The sequence below is a fragment of the Somniosus microcephalus genome, chromosome 11 (genome assembly GCF_052327205.1).
Source record: "Somniosus microcephalus isolate GS21.2 chromosome 11, FLI_Smic_1.0, whole genome shotgun sequence".
Taxonomy (NCBI): Eukaryota; Metazoa; Chordata; class Chondrichthyes; order Squaliformes; family Somniosidae; genus Somniosus; species Somniosus microcephalus.
Genome location: NC_140997.1, coordinates 93,373,189 through 93,389,131, shown reverse-complemented (window position 1 = coordinate 93,389,131; position 15,943 = coordinate 93,373,189). Strand labels below are relative to the sequence as shown.

Sequence of the window (15,943 nt, the reverse complement as noted above, 5' to 3'; positions counted from 1 at the left end):
AAAAATATATATAGTTATATTTATACATCGTCAAATAGCATCCTTAAATAATGCCAGGTATATTTTTATTTGCGTGTCCGATTATAGATGGAAATTAATAATTGAACTCCTGTCAGGCTGACCGTGCAGCATTTAAAGGCGCACATCTGACACCTACTGGGCGCGCCGATGTGTGGTGTCGCGGAGAGAGTGCGTAGTTTGCTGTTGTGGTCGGTCAGGAGAAACCGCCGGCCGGGACTGAGAGGCTGCCGCAGGTCGCATCACCCGGGGAAGGTGGAGAACGGCCGACTCTCGTTCATTGGGGCATCTGGTTAAGGGAGAAGCGGGTAAATGTTTGGAGCAGAGGCGGATACAGCCCTGCAGAGCAGGGCGACTGGTCCGGGGCAAACAGCTGGCCCAGGCAACTCCTGTGCATTCAAGTAAACTTAACGATCAGCTGTTTGGTCAGGAGTAAATAATGCTTCGTTGTCGTCAATGAGGTGCCGATGTGATAACTTCGCCGCTTCCACCCTGGTCCAAATGGAGATCACATTTACTTGTGTTTCGTATTTCCCATTTCCACCTCCATAACATCGCCCGTCTCCGCCTTTGCCTCAGCTCATCCGCTGCTGAAACCGTCATCCATAGCTTTGTTACCTCTAGACTCGGCTATTCCAATGCACTCCTGGCTGGCCTCCCACATTCTACCCTATGTAAACTTGAGGTGATCCAAAACTCGGCTGCCTGTGACCTAACTTGCACCAAGTCCTGTTCACCCATCACCCCTGTGCTCGCTGACCTACATTGGCTCCTGGTTGAGCAACACCTTGATTTCAAAATTCTCATCCTTGTTTTCAAATCCCTCCATGGCCCCACCCCACCCTATCTCTGTAATCTCCTTCAGCCCCACAACCCCTGCGCCCCCCCCCACCCCCACCCCAAAAGATGTCTGTGCTCCTCTAATTCTGCCCTCTTGAGCATCCCTGATTATAATTGCTCAACCATTGGTGGCTGTACCTTCTCTTGCCTAGGCCCTAAGCTCTGGAATTCCTTGCCTGAACCTGTCTGTCTCACTACCTCTCTTCCTTTAAGATGCTCTTTAAAACCTACCTCTTTGACCAAGCATTTGGTCACCTGCCCTAATTTCTCCTTGTGGCTCGGTGTCAAATTTTTTGACTTTTAATACTTCTGTGAAGCGCCTTGGGATGTTTTACTATGTTAAAGGTGCTATATAAATATAAGTTGTTGTTGTATTGTGGCCTCTGAGTCAGAAGGTTGTGGGTTGAAGTCCCATTCCAGGGACTTGAACACATAATCCAGGCTGACACTGCAGTGCAGTACTGAGGGAGTGCTGCACTGTGAAAGGTGCCGTCTTTTGAATAAGATGTTAAACTGACGCCCCGTATGTTCCCTCAGGTGGATGTAAAAGATCCCATGATACTATTTCAAAGAAGAGCAGGGGAGTTCTCTCTGGTGTCCTGGCCAATATTTATCCCTGAACCAACATTGCTATGCACAAATTGGCTGCTGCACTTCCTACACTATATTAAACAACTAATGGGAGGCGGAGAATCCATGAATAACCCCATCCTTAATAATGGTGGAGCCCAGCACGAGTGCAAAAGACGAGGCTGAAGCATTTGCAACCATCCTCAGCCAGAAGTGCCGAGTGGATGATCCATATCAGCCTCCTCCTGAGGTCCCCACCATTACAGAAGCCAGTCTTCAACCAATTTGATTCTCTCCACGTGATATCAAGAAACAGCTGGATACAGCAAAGGCTATGGGCACCGACAACATCCCGACTGTTGTGCTGAAGACTTGTGCTCCAGAACTAGCTGCGCCTCTAGCCAAGCTGTTCCAGCACAGCTACAACACTGGCATCTATCCGACAATGTGGAAAACTGCCCAAGTATGTCCTGTCCACAAAAAGCAGGACAAATCCAATCTGGCCAATTACCGCCCATCAGTCTACTCTCAATCATCAGCAAAGCGATGGAAGGTGTCATCGACAATGCTATCAAGCGGCACTTACTCACCAATAACCTGTTTACTGATGCCCAGTTTGGGTTCCGCCAAGACCACTCGACTCCCGACCTCATTACAGCCTTGGTCCAAACATGGACAAAGGAGCTGAATTCCAGAGGTGAGATGAGAGTGACTGCCCTTGACATCAAGGCAACATTTGACTGAGTGTGGCATCAAGGAGCCCTAGTAAAACTCAAGTCAAGTCAAGGTGGCTCACTGTAGTGTATGTACCTTAAGAGGAACTATGTTTTTGAAGCTCCTGTATACTGTAGTACCAGTAGTGACCACTTGGGTATATAAGCCTGTGTAGCATCTTGTGTAGTTAGTTCACCTCCAGACTTTGTTCAGTAAACACTTGTTAAATCAACTCCTGCATTCCGTGTCTCCATTAACACACAGATCTAACAGTGGCGATGAGTTAGAAACAAACTTACCTGCAATTCGGCAGCACCTCAAGGGGATCGATTCCTCAGACGAAGGTCGAAGCCAGAAGCAAGAAAAAAAAACTGTGGTTTCACCAGCTAAATGGGCTGGTGGCAGGTAGTGCACTGATCCTTCCTGGGCTGCGGCGGGCTAGAGCTCGATCGGGTGGCTCTGCAACGGGACCGGGCAGCGAGTCGGGAAGCAGAAGCAAAGAGAGAGAGGGTGCAGCACTCGGCGCGGCCGGTGCTGCAAAGCAGGTCGGCGTTCGGACCGAGCAGAGGGAGGGGAAAGTCCCAGAGGGTCCGCTCCACGACGGGAACGGTTCTCCAAGTAACGGAGAAACTATTGAAGAGATATATATTTTTTTTTAATTAAAAAAATAGAAGTACCGCGAAAAGCTGCAGGTCGCAACGGGAACCGCAGAGAACAGCGTTGGCAGCAGCGGCGGGAAAGCGCGGGAGGCGCCATCTTAACTCGGCGGGGAAGAAAGAAAAGCGCGGGAGGCGCCATTTTGATCCATCGGGGACGGAGGAAAAGCGCGGGAAGCGCCATTTTAGATTTTCAAGATGCCGAAGACTGGCAATATTATTGCTTTCGATAGTGATATAGAAGATTGGACCACATATGTGGAAAGCGTGGAGGTATATTGCAAGGCGAATGAAGTAGCGGATGATAAAAAGGCATCGGTACTTCTAAATCTGATGGGCGCAAGGACATACGGGCTGTTATGAAACTTGATCAATCCAGCCAAACCGATGGACAAGAATTTTAAGGAGATTGTTGATACCTTACAGGAGCACTTAAACCCAACACCGCTGCTGATAGCGGAACGATTCAAATTCTTCAGGAGGAATCAGCACAAGAATGAAAGTAACGCTGATTACCTCACCGAATTACGAAAGCTGTCAAAGCACTGCCAATTCGGGGCAGGACTGGCAGATTCTCTACGAGACAAATTCGTCTGCGGTCTCCTAAGCGAACGAACACAGAAAAGACTACTTTCTGAGAAAGATTTGACACTGGATAAGGCTTTCAGTGTGGCTGTATCATACGAAGCAGCAGCAAGAGGAGCTGCAGAGATACAGCAAAAGCCACAGGACTTCGGCACCCATGAAATGACACGGGGTTTCGAGAGATGTTATCGCTGCGGCAGATCCACCCATGACCAGAAGGACTGCTGGTTCAAGGACAAAGCATGCAGGCAATGTGGAAAGATTGGACACATTGCACGTGTATGCAGATCTGCAAAAAAATACGCTGACAGTAAAAAGGTCAATAAGGAAAAGTACAGAAAGGTACAAATGATGACGGACAGTAGCTCTGAAGACCAGAAGAGCGATAGCGACTCCGGAAACAAGAGACTAAGCTGTCTCAAATTACATAATGTAATTGCCAAAGAAGATTACCAGACCATTTGGGTTACCCTCACGATAGCGGGGTCCCCAGTCAAAATGGAGCTAGATACAGGATCAGCTCTGACCGTCATGAGTCGACAGGATTACGAGCGGCTATTTCCGCATATACCTTTGAAAGACACATCCGTTATCTTGAAGACATATACGGGGCAGAAAGTATACCCCAGAGGGAAAATAAGGGTGCCTGTTGTATACAACGGCAAGGAGATACAGAAGTTGTATTTATACGTTCTGCAAGATGGTGGTCCACCGTTGTTGGGACGTGAATGGATCAGAAAGATACGTTTAGACTGGCACTCCATTCAGGCACTGACGGTGACCAGTAAGAAAAAAAACGATGATGACGTCATACCTGGACGATTAAAAGAAATCTTGGCTAACGCCAAAGAAGTGTTTCAACAGGAACTAGGAACCCTGAAAGGCGCCACCGCCTCAATAAAAGTGGAAGATGCGGCAATTCCCAAGTTTTTTAAGGCAAGGCCGGTGCCATACGCAGTTCGTCCAGCCGTCGAGGCAGAGCTGGAGAATTTGGAAAAAGCAGGCGTGTTATCCAAGGTAGATTGGAGCGAGTGGGCCACCACACCCATCGTCCCGGTCATGAAGAAAACGTTGAATAATGATAAATCTGAAGAACAGAGAAAAATTCGCATCTGTGGGGACTTCAAGGTGACTGTAAACCCGGTTCTTCACACGGTACAGTATCCTCTTCCGAGGATAGAAGATATTTTCGCCTCACTATCCGGAGGGAAACGTTTCACCAAAATTGACTTAGCACAGGCATATCTACAGATGGAGGTTGAGGAGGCCTCTAAAAAGTATGTCACGATAAACACACACAAAGGCCTGTACCAGTACAATCGACTGGTTTTCGGAGTGGCATCAGCTCCGGCTATCTGGCAAAGAGCTATGGAGCAAGTCCTGCAAGGGAATCCGGGGACTCAATGCTACCTAGACGACATCCTTGTAACAGGAGAAAACGACAACAAGCACCTTGCCAACTTGGAGCAGGTGCTCACGAGGCTGAGAGAACGGGGCCTACGAGCAAATCGCCCCAAGTGCGAATTTTTCCAGAAACAAATATCATATTGTGGCCATGTCATTAACGAAGAAGGGTTGCATAAGTCACCTGAAAAAATTGAAGCGGTCGTAAATGCCCCAGCGCCTGAAAATGTCTCGCAATTAAGGTCGTTCCTAGGATTAATAAATTACTATCATAAATTTTTACCAAACTTGTCGACGGTTCTGCACCCTCTTAACGCACTGCTACAAACTGGAGTAGTTTGGAAATGGAGCGAAGACTGTAAACGTGCCTTCCATAAATGCAAAGGCTTGATCACATCCAGGGAAGTGTTGGCTCATTACAACCCATCACTGCCAATCAGACTGGCGTGCGTTGCATCCCCTTACGGCGTGGGAGCGGTATTATCGCATAGATTCCCTGATGGCTCGGAGCGGCCGATAGCTTTTGCATCACGCTCATTGAACTCAGCTGAGCGTAACTATGCCCAGATCGACAGGGAGGCACTCAGCCTGGTGTGGGGGGTGAAGAAATTCAACCATTACCTACACGGACAAAAATTTACCTTGTTGACTGACCATCAACCTCTCATCTCCATATTCAACCCTAAAAAGGGCGTTCCCATTATGACAGCGCAAAGGCTACAGAGGTGGTCCCTTTTCCTAGGGGCACACCAATATGACATAGGATACAAAGGAACAAAACAGCATGGGAATGCTGACGGGTTATCGCGCCTACCGTTGCCAACGGTAGAAGAGGCGCCTACAGTGGACCCAGTGGAGATGTTCCACTCGACCATAGTGGAATGTCTACCGGTGACAAATTCTACCATTGAAAAGGAAACGAGAAATGACCCGACTCTCTCACGAGTCTACGATTTAACGGTGAAGGGATGGCCAGCACATGGCGAACCACTGTTGCCAGCATTCTCGCAAAGAAGAGAACAGCTGTCAGTGTGCCGAGGAACCTTGATGTGTGGATCCAGAGTGGTGATTCCACCCAAACTCCAGGATAAAGTGCTAAAGGAGCTTCACGAGGGGCATCTGGGTGGAGTGAAAATGAAGAACTTAACCAGAGCGTTTGTGTGGTGGCCAGGTATCGATGGAGACATCGAAGAAATGACCAAGAGCTGTCTAGGATGCCAGAAGGTCCAAAACGCCCCACCACAAGCCCCTCTACATCCATGGGAGTGGCCCTCATCTCCATGGCAAAGGGTACATATCGACTTTGCTGGTCCATTTATGGACTCAATGTTCTTAATCGCGGTGGATGCACACTCCAAGTGGCCGGAGGTAATAAAGATGTCCTCCACCACCACGGAAAAAACCATCACCGTATTAAGGACCATATTCGCCAGGAATGGGCTGCCTGAACAGATCTGTTCTGATAATGGACCGCAATTTGTATCCAAAGAATTCAGGAAGTTCTTAAAAAAACAAGCACTACACGTCCGCCCCATACCATCCCGCCACCAATGGATTAGCTGAAAGGTTTGTCCAGACCTTCAAGAAGGCCATAAAGGCCATGGGTAATGAAGACATAAATCTACAACATAAGGTAGATAACTTCTTGTTTGCGTACAGGAATGCAACACGTGGTTACAAACCAAACCCCTGCCATGATGTTTTTCAACAGAAGACTAAGATGCCGGCTGGATTTGGTCAAGCCAAACGTCAGAAGGGACGTAGAGAACCGGCAATTTCAAAGCATGAATGAAAGGCCAACTAGAACCTTCCAGATAGGTCAACCAGTTTTGGCCCGGGACTACCGTACCGAGAAATGGCAGCCTGGAACTATTTGCACACGACTAGGACCGCTGATGTATACTGTGGACATTGGAGAAAGCATAATAAGGCGCCATGCTGACCAGATCATAGAGTCATCCGAAAAAGGACAATCTACACCACAACTCTATACGCCTAGTGATGAAGCAGAGATACCCATAGTATCTACCTCCGATCCGGTGATACTGGAACCAGATGAACCCGACACTGGCATTGAAGCCGAATCGACCTTGCCAAAAGAACCTACTACACCACCGAGGTGTTATCCGGACCGAGTCAGGAAGCCTCCAGAGAGACTGAATTTGTAATTGATTAACTTCAGCAAATGTGTAGATTATTGTTCTTGTAAAAATGTTATTTAATGATTACTTAATGTTATGTACTATTTATCTAAAAGGGGAGGAATTGTAGTGTATGTACCTTAAGAGGAACTATGTTTTTGAAGCCCCTGTATACTGTAGTACCAGTAGTGACCACTCGGGTATATAAGCCTGTGTAGCGTCTTGTGTAGTTAGTTCACCTCCAGACTTTGTTCAGTAAACACTTGTTAAATCAACTCCTGCATTCCGTGTCTCCATTAACACACGGATCTAACACTCACCACCATCTTCTCAAGGGCAATTAGGGATGGGCAATAAATGCTGGCCTTGCCAGCGACGCCCACATCCCATGAACAAATAAAGAAAAAAGTGTCTACACTTCAAAAGTACTTAATTGGCTGTAAAATGCTTTGGGATGCCCCGAGGTCGTGAAAGGCGCTGTATAAATGCAAGTTCGTTCTTTAGGTGAAATGGCTGAAATGTAGAGCTGGTTGAATTGTATTAATTAGCAAATGATATATTATGGATGGTCATTAAGAGAAAATTATGTTGATCTTTGAAAATGACACCATTACAGATAAGGTATATTTTACTATGCAATGTTTCAATTGCCATCTTTTAAAAATAAATAAATAAATAAATTTTACTTGCAGCAATGAATCGGAAGAGAAACTTGATACCAGACATTTTCCGGCAGGTTAAGAAACGGAAATTTGGGTTAGCGGAAGGCTTTAAGTTGTTGGATAAGGAGGAAGCACAAATGTTTGAAGGTAACACTTTATTTTCGAGTAATACAGTTGTAAAATACATTCTTTAATTTGTTGCCACAGGCTCCCATCTCTCAGTGCATTGATTTCAAAATCCTTATTTATGAATAGAGTAGCCTAGTGGTTGTGGTGCTGGACTAGTAGGCTAGAGTTCATGAGTTCAATTTCCACCATGGCAAGTTGTGAAATTGAATTTAATAAATCTGGTAATCTGTGGGCTGGCATTAGACACAGTGTTGGATTGGTGTGAAAACCCAACTGGTTCATTAATATCCTTCAGGGAGGGGAACCTGCCCCCCCCCCCCCCCCCCCTACCCAGTTTGGGCCTACGCATGACTCCAGCTCCCTGTTAATCCCTCAGGGCACCTAGGGATGGGCAATAAATATTGGATTTGCCAGTTCTTCCCCATATCCTAAGAATTTAAACAAAGTCCAAGCTATTTGGAAAAAAACACTGGACAACCCAAATGATGAGAATAACTGACTTAATCCACACTAGGTGTTACTACTAGATGTCAAGTTTCTTGAATCCAGGTTCGTTTATTGTAGTTGCAGGAAAGCCCTCAATAGCTTGCCTAGTCTATCGAAAAAGCACACAAATCACAGTTTTCATTTAGATTACTTCAGTGGTATAATTATTTTTCAATTCTTTTTGTAAAGGATTTTGAAACAAAACAATGACCATTCTTCCCTTTTACAATTTTTTAATAGGTGTGCCAAATGATACTAAATCTGCGCTGATTTTTCTAACATCCTTGTTTCCCCGTAAGTTGTTTGATGATTCTCTTCCGCCTATAGTTCTAAAACACCAACTTTACAGCATTGTTAAAGACAAAACTACAGTTGATCGCCAGCTGGTAAGTCCCATCACTGTGTAAAGCTATTTTGTGTGTTGTCTAAGTATTTGGGGAACTGGCTGAGATAGAAATGTATGTACGTTGGCTGATAAGTCACTTTATATCCATTTGAATTCCTTGTTCAATAAAAACAGGAAATGTTGGAAACACTTGGCAGATGACACATCTGTGGGAGAGAAACAGAGTTTCTATGACTTTTTTCTTCAGCACTCCCTCAGTACTGTGTCAGCCAGGAGTGGGACGTGAACCAACAACTATCTGACTCTGAGGCAAGTGTGCTACCCACTGAGCCACAACTGACACCGTGGCTGGTTAGAATCCCCTCTCTAATGTCAAGAATTGTTCCAAACTGCATTTTGTGAGGTGACCTCGAGGATCAATCTGAATGCCTTTATTGAATGTTACTGTCTAAGGTTACCCTCTAAATATGGCCAATATTGCAGGGTACTGCCAAGGTTGAAACAACATAAGCAAAGATGAGGCCGATCAGGATATTCAAATTTACCTGAATTTGAAATAAAAGTAACCGAATGAGTAATGTCATTGTCTTCATTCCTGCATGTTGATCAGAATGAGATGAAGGATCTGGGAGACGTTCGGATTTTCCAGTTTGGATTTGACACTGATGTATTCGGTGTTGTATTTAGTGAAGATTACAAAAGTAAAGTTTTGGCTGCGACAGCGACAAGAGAGACCGCTACAACAGTACAAAGGTTTCTGGAGAGCGTGCTAAGCTCCTGTACAGATATTGGTTTCAACAAAGATAAAATGCTGAAGGAGTTTTCGTTTCGTGACCAAGAAATAACGTGAGTACCCAGGACAATGCAAAGGAGTCAAACACTAAAGAATTGCCTCTTGTCTGATAGGAACAGGAGTAGGATTTTCAGCCATTCAAGCCTGCTCTGCCATTCAATGAGTACACTAAGGTAAGTATTTTTGTGACATGAATGCCCTCTTGAGTTTTTTTTTAAATAACAATTCGAACAGGTTTATTTAAAGTTATTCTCTTTTAGGAAGTGCTCAGATTTTTGCTCACTGACGGAAAATCACTTGCTATTTTGATCACAAAAAACCTAAATTAAAAACAAATTTTTAAAGATGCAGACACTCTTCTGTATAACGTGAATAAACACATTTATGTAGTAATAAGTCTTTGTGTACTAGCAGCATTTGGAATATGCCAGTTAATGAGAACATGTAAAACTTTGGTAAGATTTGAACCTCTCTGTGTGGAACCAGGCTCCGAGTGTGAAAGACATGCTGAAGCATTACTTCCATTTGTTTCACTGAAAGGTTTCTCTTTTCACATTTAAATAAAAAAGATATAGTCAGATGTTGCTAGATTGTCAACGGTGTGTTGCATTGTAATATACTCATGGTAGGACCTTACTGTGTCTCGGTGTTCTTTGTGTTCAGTGAGTTAATCAGAAGTGGAGTGATTTTTTAAAATTCGTTTATGGGATGTGGGCATTGCTGGCAAGGCCAGCATTTATTGCCCATCCCTAATTGCCCTTGAGAAGGTGGTGGTGAGCCGCCTTCCTGAACCGCTGCAGTCCGTGTGGTGAAGGTACTCCCACAGTGCTGTTAGGGAGGAGGTTCCAGGATTTTGACCCAGCGACGATGAAGGATCGGTGGTATATTTCCAGGTCAGGATGGTGTGTGACTTGGAGGGAAACTTGGAGGTGGTGGTGTTCCCATGCGCCTGCTGCCTTTGTCCTTCTAGGTGGCAGAGGTCGCGGGTTTTGGAGGTGCTGCTGAAGAAGCCTTGGCGAGTTGCTGCAGTGCATCTTGTACATAGTACACACTGCAGCCACGGTGCGCCGGTGGAGGAGTGAGTGAATGTTTAAGGTGGTGGGTGGGGTGCCTATGAAGCGGGCTACTTTGTCCTAGATGGTGTCGAGCTTCTTGAGTGTTGTTGGAGCTGCACTTATCCAGGCAAGTGGAGAGTATTCCATCACACTCCTTACTTATGCCTTGTAGATGGTGTTTTGTAGACAGACTGAGCAGCTATTTCGCACTCGACAGCAATCTGAAGAATAACCAGTTAATCAGTTTTTGGTGGTGTTTGGTGAGGGAGGAATGTTGACCATAACACTTGGAAGAACTCATTGCTCCTCTTCAAATAGTGCTATATGTTCTTTAATGTCCACTTGGATTAATTCAGGCAAACAGGACCTTTGGTTTAATGTCTTGTAAACGTACATATGGGTTTTATGCAGGTTGTATAGACTCTATAAAACTTTATTCAGTCACGTGTCCATGGAATAGCTCTCAGAACATAAGAAATAGGAGCAGGAGTAGGCCATTCGGCCCCTCGAGCCTACTCCAGCATTCAATAAGATCATTGCTAATTTTCTACCTCAACTCCACTTTCCTGCATTATTCCCATATCCCTTGATTCCCTTAATATCCAAAAATCTATCAATCTCTGTCTTGAATATACTCAATGACTGAGCCTCCACAGCCCTCTGGGATAGAGAATTCTAAAGATTCACCACCCTCGGAGTGAAGAAATTTCTCCTCATCTCCGTCCTAAATGGCTGACCCCTTATTCTGAGACTGTGACCCCTGGTTCTAGACTCCCCAGCCAGGGGAAACATCCTCCCTGCATCTACCCTGTCAAGCCCTGTAAGAATTTTGTATGTTTCAATGAGATCACCCCTCATTCTTCTAAACACTGAGGCATATAGGACTAGCCTACTCAATCTGTCCTCATAGGACAATCCCCCCCCATTCCAGGAATCAGTCTGGTGAACCTTCGTTGCACTCCCTCTATGGCAAGTATATCCTTCCTTCTGTAAGGAGACCAAAACTATACACAATACTCCAGGTGTGGTCTCGCCAGGGCCCTATATAATTGCAGTAAGATGTCTTTACTCTTGTACTCAAATCCTCTTGTAATAAAGGCCAACATACCATTTGCTTTCTTAATTGCTTGCTGTTACCTGCATGTTAACTTTCAGTGATTCGTGTACAAGGACACCCAGGTCCCTCTGAACACCAACATTTCCCAATCTCTCACCATTTAAAAAATACTCTGCTTTTCTATTTTTCCTACCAAAGTGGATAACTTCACATTTCTCCACATTATATTCCATTTGCCATGTTCTTGCCCACTCACTTAGCCTGCCTATATCCCCTTGAAGCCTCCTTGCATCCTCCTCACAACTTACACTCCCACCTAGCTTTGTTTCATCAGCAAACTTGGATATATTACATTTGGTCCCCTCATCCAAATCATTGATTTAAATTGTGAATAGCTGAGGCCCACACACTGATCCCTGCAGTACCCCATTAGTTACAGCCTGCCAACCTGAAAATGACCCATTTATTCTTGCTCTTTTTTTTCTGTCTGTTAACCAATCCTCAATCCATGCTAGTATATTACCCCCAATCCCATGAGCCCTAATTTTGTTTAATAACCTCTTGTGTGGCACCTTATCTAATGCCTTTTGAAAATCCAAATACACCACATCCACTGGTCCACCCCCCCCCCCCCCCCCCACCATATCCTTCTAGTTACAACCTCAAAAAAAATCTAACAGATTTGTCAACCATGATTTCCCTTTCATAAATCTGTGTTGACTCTGCCCAATCCTATTATTATTTTCTAAGTTATTACCATGTCCTTAATAATAGATTCTAGCATTTTTCCTACTACTGATGTCAGGCTAACTGGTCTGTAGTTCCCTGTTTTCTCTCTCCCTCCTTTCTTAAATAGTGGGGTTACATTTGCTACCTTCTAATCCACTACCTTCTAATCTGCACCATGTCTACATATTCTGTTCCTATAAATGTGAATGTAATGGTTCCCTGGTTACTTTCCTTTTCAAATATTCTAATTTTTGTCGACAGGCAGCTGGTGAATGCAGGACTTCTTACGGTACGAGATGTTGGAAGCTGGTGGCTTGCTATTCCAGGAGCTGGCCGATTTGTGAAATACTTTGTGAAAGGTAGGTCCCATCACAACATACTTAAGGTAGGACTGTTACTGACGGGCAGAAGCAACTTTGAACTTAATCAGAAGGCTGTAGATGGTTTTCTGGTGTTGTTTGTCTCTGATATTATTATTTGATGACTGACTGAAAATGAAATTGTGTCAGCCTTGGCTCTGGGTAGCATACTCGCCTCTGGTTCAGAAGGTTGTGGGTTCAAGCCCCACTCCAGACACTTGGGCACATAATCTAGGCTGACACTTCAGTGCAGTATTGAAGGAGTACTATAGTGTTTTTCAGATGAGATGTTAAACCGAGATCCCATCTGCCCTCTTGGCTGGATGTAAAAGATCCCATGGCACTATTCGAAGAAGAGCAAGGGAGTTCTCCTGCTGTCTTGGCCAATATTTATCCCTCAACCTCAATCACTAAAACAGATTATCACATTGCTGTTTGTAGGATCTTGCTTTGTGCAAATTGGCTGCCCCGTTTCCCTACAAAACAGTGATACTCTTCAAAGTATTTAATTGGCTGTAAAGCGCTTTGGGCCGTCCTGAGGCTGTGAAAGATGCTATATAAATGCAAGTTAGTTCTTAGTGAATATTTTTTTTTAAATAAATAAATAAAGTTTATTCAAGAAAATGATATAAATATTTCAAATCTCATTCAATTGTTATGACATTACCGTGGCAGTGTGGAATATGGCCTGGTGCTGTTGCACAGTATTCCAATACGGAATGGTAGAATCTAGGTTTACACCTGACGTTCTCCCTGTCTTGTGCCAGCGTTTCTTCTCCTAGGTTGGTAGGGAGGGATGGTGCCTGGACAAGCTAGCCTGGGTTTCTCTTGGACATTGCTTAACAGTCACCCGTTAAAATATAAAGCCCTCTGTTGGTTATTCATTACAGGTCGTAAAGCTGTTCTTGGTATGATCCGGAAATCTAAGTACAATGAAGTTTTGCAGTCGGACCTAGAAACTCGGAAAGTAACCTCCACAGTAAAGTTAGGGATCCAGTATCACATTCATGACATCGTTGGAGCAGAGTTGGTGAAATGGTGAAGTATCCCTTTAGTTAAATCAATGTGCAACATATATATGGAGTTAACTTAAAGTTACTGGGAATTTGTCTTTAAGTTTTGGTAAAACAGAAAGTATCTGAGCCACACAGACCAGGTACATTCCCTTGGTTCAATTTCCAATCTGTGCTAAGTCATCTGATCTCAGCTGGGGTGCTACAATTGGTCTCAGCCTCCTAGGTTAGAAAGGAGAAAATCAGCCACAGTTCCTGCTCCTGATCACTATCCAGTGACCTCAGCTGTAAGTGTGTGTCGACATTGGGCGAAGACCGGATCGGAGCTCTGCCTTGATGATTGGTTTCTTGCTGCTCTGCTACAGACTGGTAGGGCCACGTTTGCAAACTGCCACAGAACTAGCATCCCATTTTGACGGGGAGATGTAATGAACATCAGGCAAGATTCTGTTTGAAAGGAAAGAAGGGAAAGCAACTCCTAGATGAGTCGTGTAAAGCTGCTGTCCTGCACCCACCAGCCGCAGCTCACTGAACAGCAGAGGCACTTGGAGAAGGTCACTTTCATCCCATCATGGCTGGGGGAAGATATGTGACAGAGTCCATTTTAGGACAACAAAAGGACCATAAATAATGAATAATAACCTAACAGATGGAATCTGTTTCAAAAATGTCTTTTAATATATTTGATTTTTGTGCCATATTAAAAAAGGATGAGGATACTATAAACTCTGATTCCATACAATTTTACAACACAGAAAGGCCATTTGGCCCATCGCACAGTGCTGGCTCTCTGAGAGTTATCCACTTCCTCTGCCCTTTAAGATGTTTAATTTTTTTCCAATTATTCATCCACTTCCCCTTTTTAAAAGCTATCACGAAGTGAAACTGTTCAATTTCTATCTCTTGTTACAATTGGATTGTCAAGGGCTAGGAGAAGTCTCACTTTATATATTTTTTATTTTTCAAAACAGCATACCAACAACTACCGGAACCTTGCTGCGCTTGAATGACACCTGATCCACGGACCTCAACTGCAAACCACCGTATGGACCAAGTTTGAGTGATCTGCATGTTGGACAAAAATATAATTAACACCAGGAGAGGATGCTGGAAAAGAGGGAGCAATTTGGAAAGAGGGGGACAAAAGACATCAACATAAAAATCTACAATATGATGCTGAAGAATCTGATACTATGAAATTAGAAGAAAATAAACATTTGAGCTATTAGTTATTTGCCAAGCCTGTGCAACCAGAACATATAAATTTAATATAAAATAAAACTATTTAGCTAAATTTAACAAGTTCAGCATTAAATTGGTTGTTATATTGAATGAAATTTAATTTTATTTTCCCATTGATTTTGATGTACGGTGAGTGCAATGGGTCAATGTGCAGAAAACTTTGATTACAGTGATCGTGAAATGGAGAAAAAGGTTGTATAAGTTCTTGGGTTTACTGTGACTGTAAGCTAGCACGTTTCAACTGCTAAAGGATTTGGGTGTAAATTGACACTCGGACTGTTGGAATTGGAAATAGAAAACTGACACCCCTTTTCGTTTTTTTTAAGAAAAAGCACTTGGTGAGACTTGTATATAAAAGCAGAAAATGCTGGAAACAGTCAGCAGGTCAGGCACCCTCTGGGGAGAGAGAAACAGTTAACGTTTCAGGTTGATGACCTTTTGTCAGAACTGGTTTCTCAGCCTAAAGCATCCTAGGAATGAACAACTTTAACCATTTCATTACTTCTAGCTGCAGTACAAATCCACAAGCCATTTATAAGTTAAAATTAAATGCAAAAACCCCAATTAAATGAGATTAAACCAAATCCTAAATACACTACTGGGGTAGCATACAAGAATGGCTCCAAAATAGAGACCCTACTGTCATTGGCTGCAAATGTGGCTGTGAATTTGTACCTTAACTGAAAACCTGATCCGTTAAATGTTGACATAAGAATCAAATATATTAATATGAACACCATCTGAAATGTGCCTTGTGAATCATTCCATGACTTCATACTGTACAGAATACTTTATGGATGTGTTTGCATATATTTATTTGATCAATGAATAAAGTTTATTTCTGTAAAGAACATTATTGTACTGCGCAACATATCTGACCTGCAAATACAACGTCCACTTAGTTAATGTAAACAATGTTCCAGGTGTGTCTCAACTAAGCAAATAGGGAACAGATGATGAATCAGAAAAGAATAGGAATTAGGGAATTCAGGAGAAATGTCTTCACCCAGAGTGTTTAGAATGTGGAACTCGCTACCAAATGGATTGGTTGAGGCAAATAGCATAGATGCATTTCAGGGGAAGCTAGATAGGCGCATGTGAGGAAGGAATAGAAGGATATGCTGATAGGGTGGGAGGAGGCTTG

At 43.8% G+C, this 15,943-nt stretch overlaps 1 protein-coding gene across 5 annotated transcripts; it reads left to right on the top strand.

Moving 5' to 3' along the window:
* Window positions 1-155: 155 nt before the first annotated feature.
* On the top strand, window positions 156-15,538 carry LOC147110752 (winged helix repair factor 1-like). 5 transcript variants are annotated; one of them, XM_086001042.1, is made up of 7 exons: window positions 156-326; window positions 7,621-7,737; window positions 8,533-8,591; window positions 9,162-9,397; window positions 12,447-12,544; window positions 13,435-13,582; window positions 14,529-15,538. In XM_086001042.1, exons 2-7 carry the CDS (start codon window positions 7,623-7,625, stop codon window positions 14,572-14,574), a joined length of 702 nt encoding a protein of 233 aa, XP_085857168.1. In that variant the 5' UTR covers window positions 156-326; window positions 7,621-7,622; the 3' UTR covers window positions 14,575-15,538. The 5 variants fall into 5 exon arrangements, with proteins under 5 accessions (XP_085857168.1, XP_085857164.1, XP_085857162.1 ...); XM_086001038.1 differs by having other exon boundaries at window positions 158-273; window positions 8,446-8,591; XM_086001036.1 differs by having other exon boundaries at window positions 158-326; window positions 8,446-8,591.
* The last annotated feature ends 405 nt before the right edge of the window (window positions 15,539-15,943 follow it).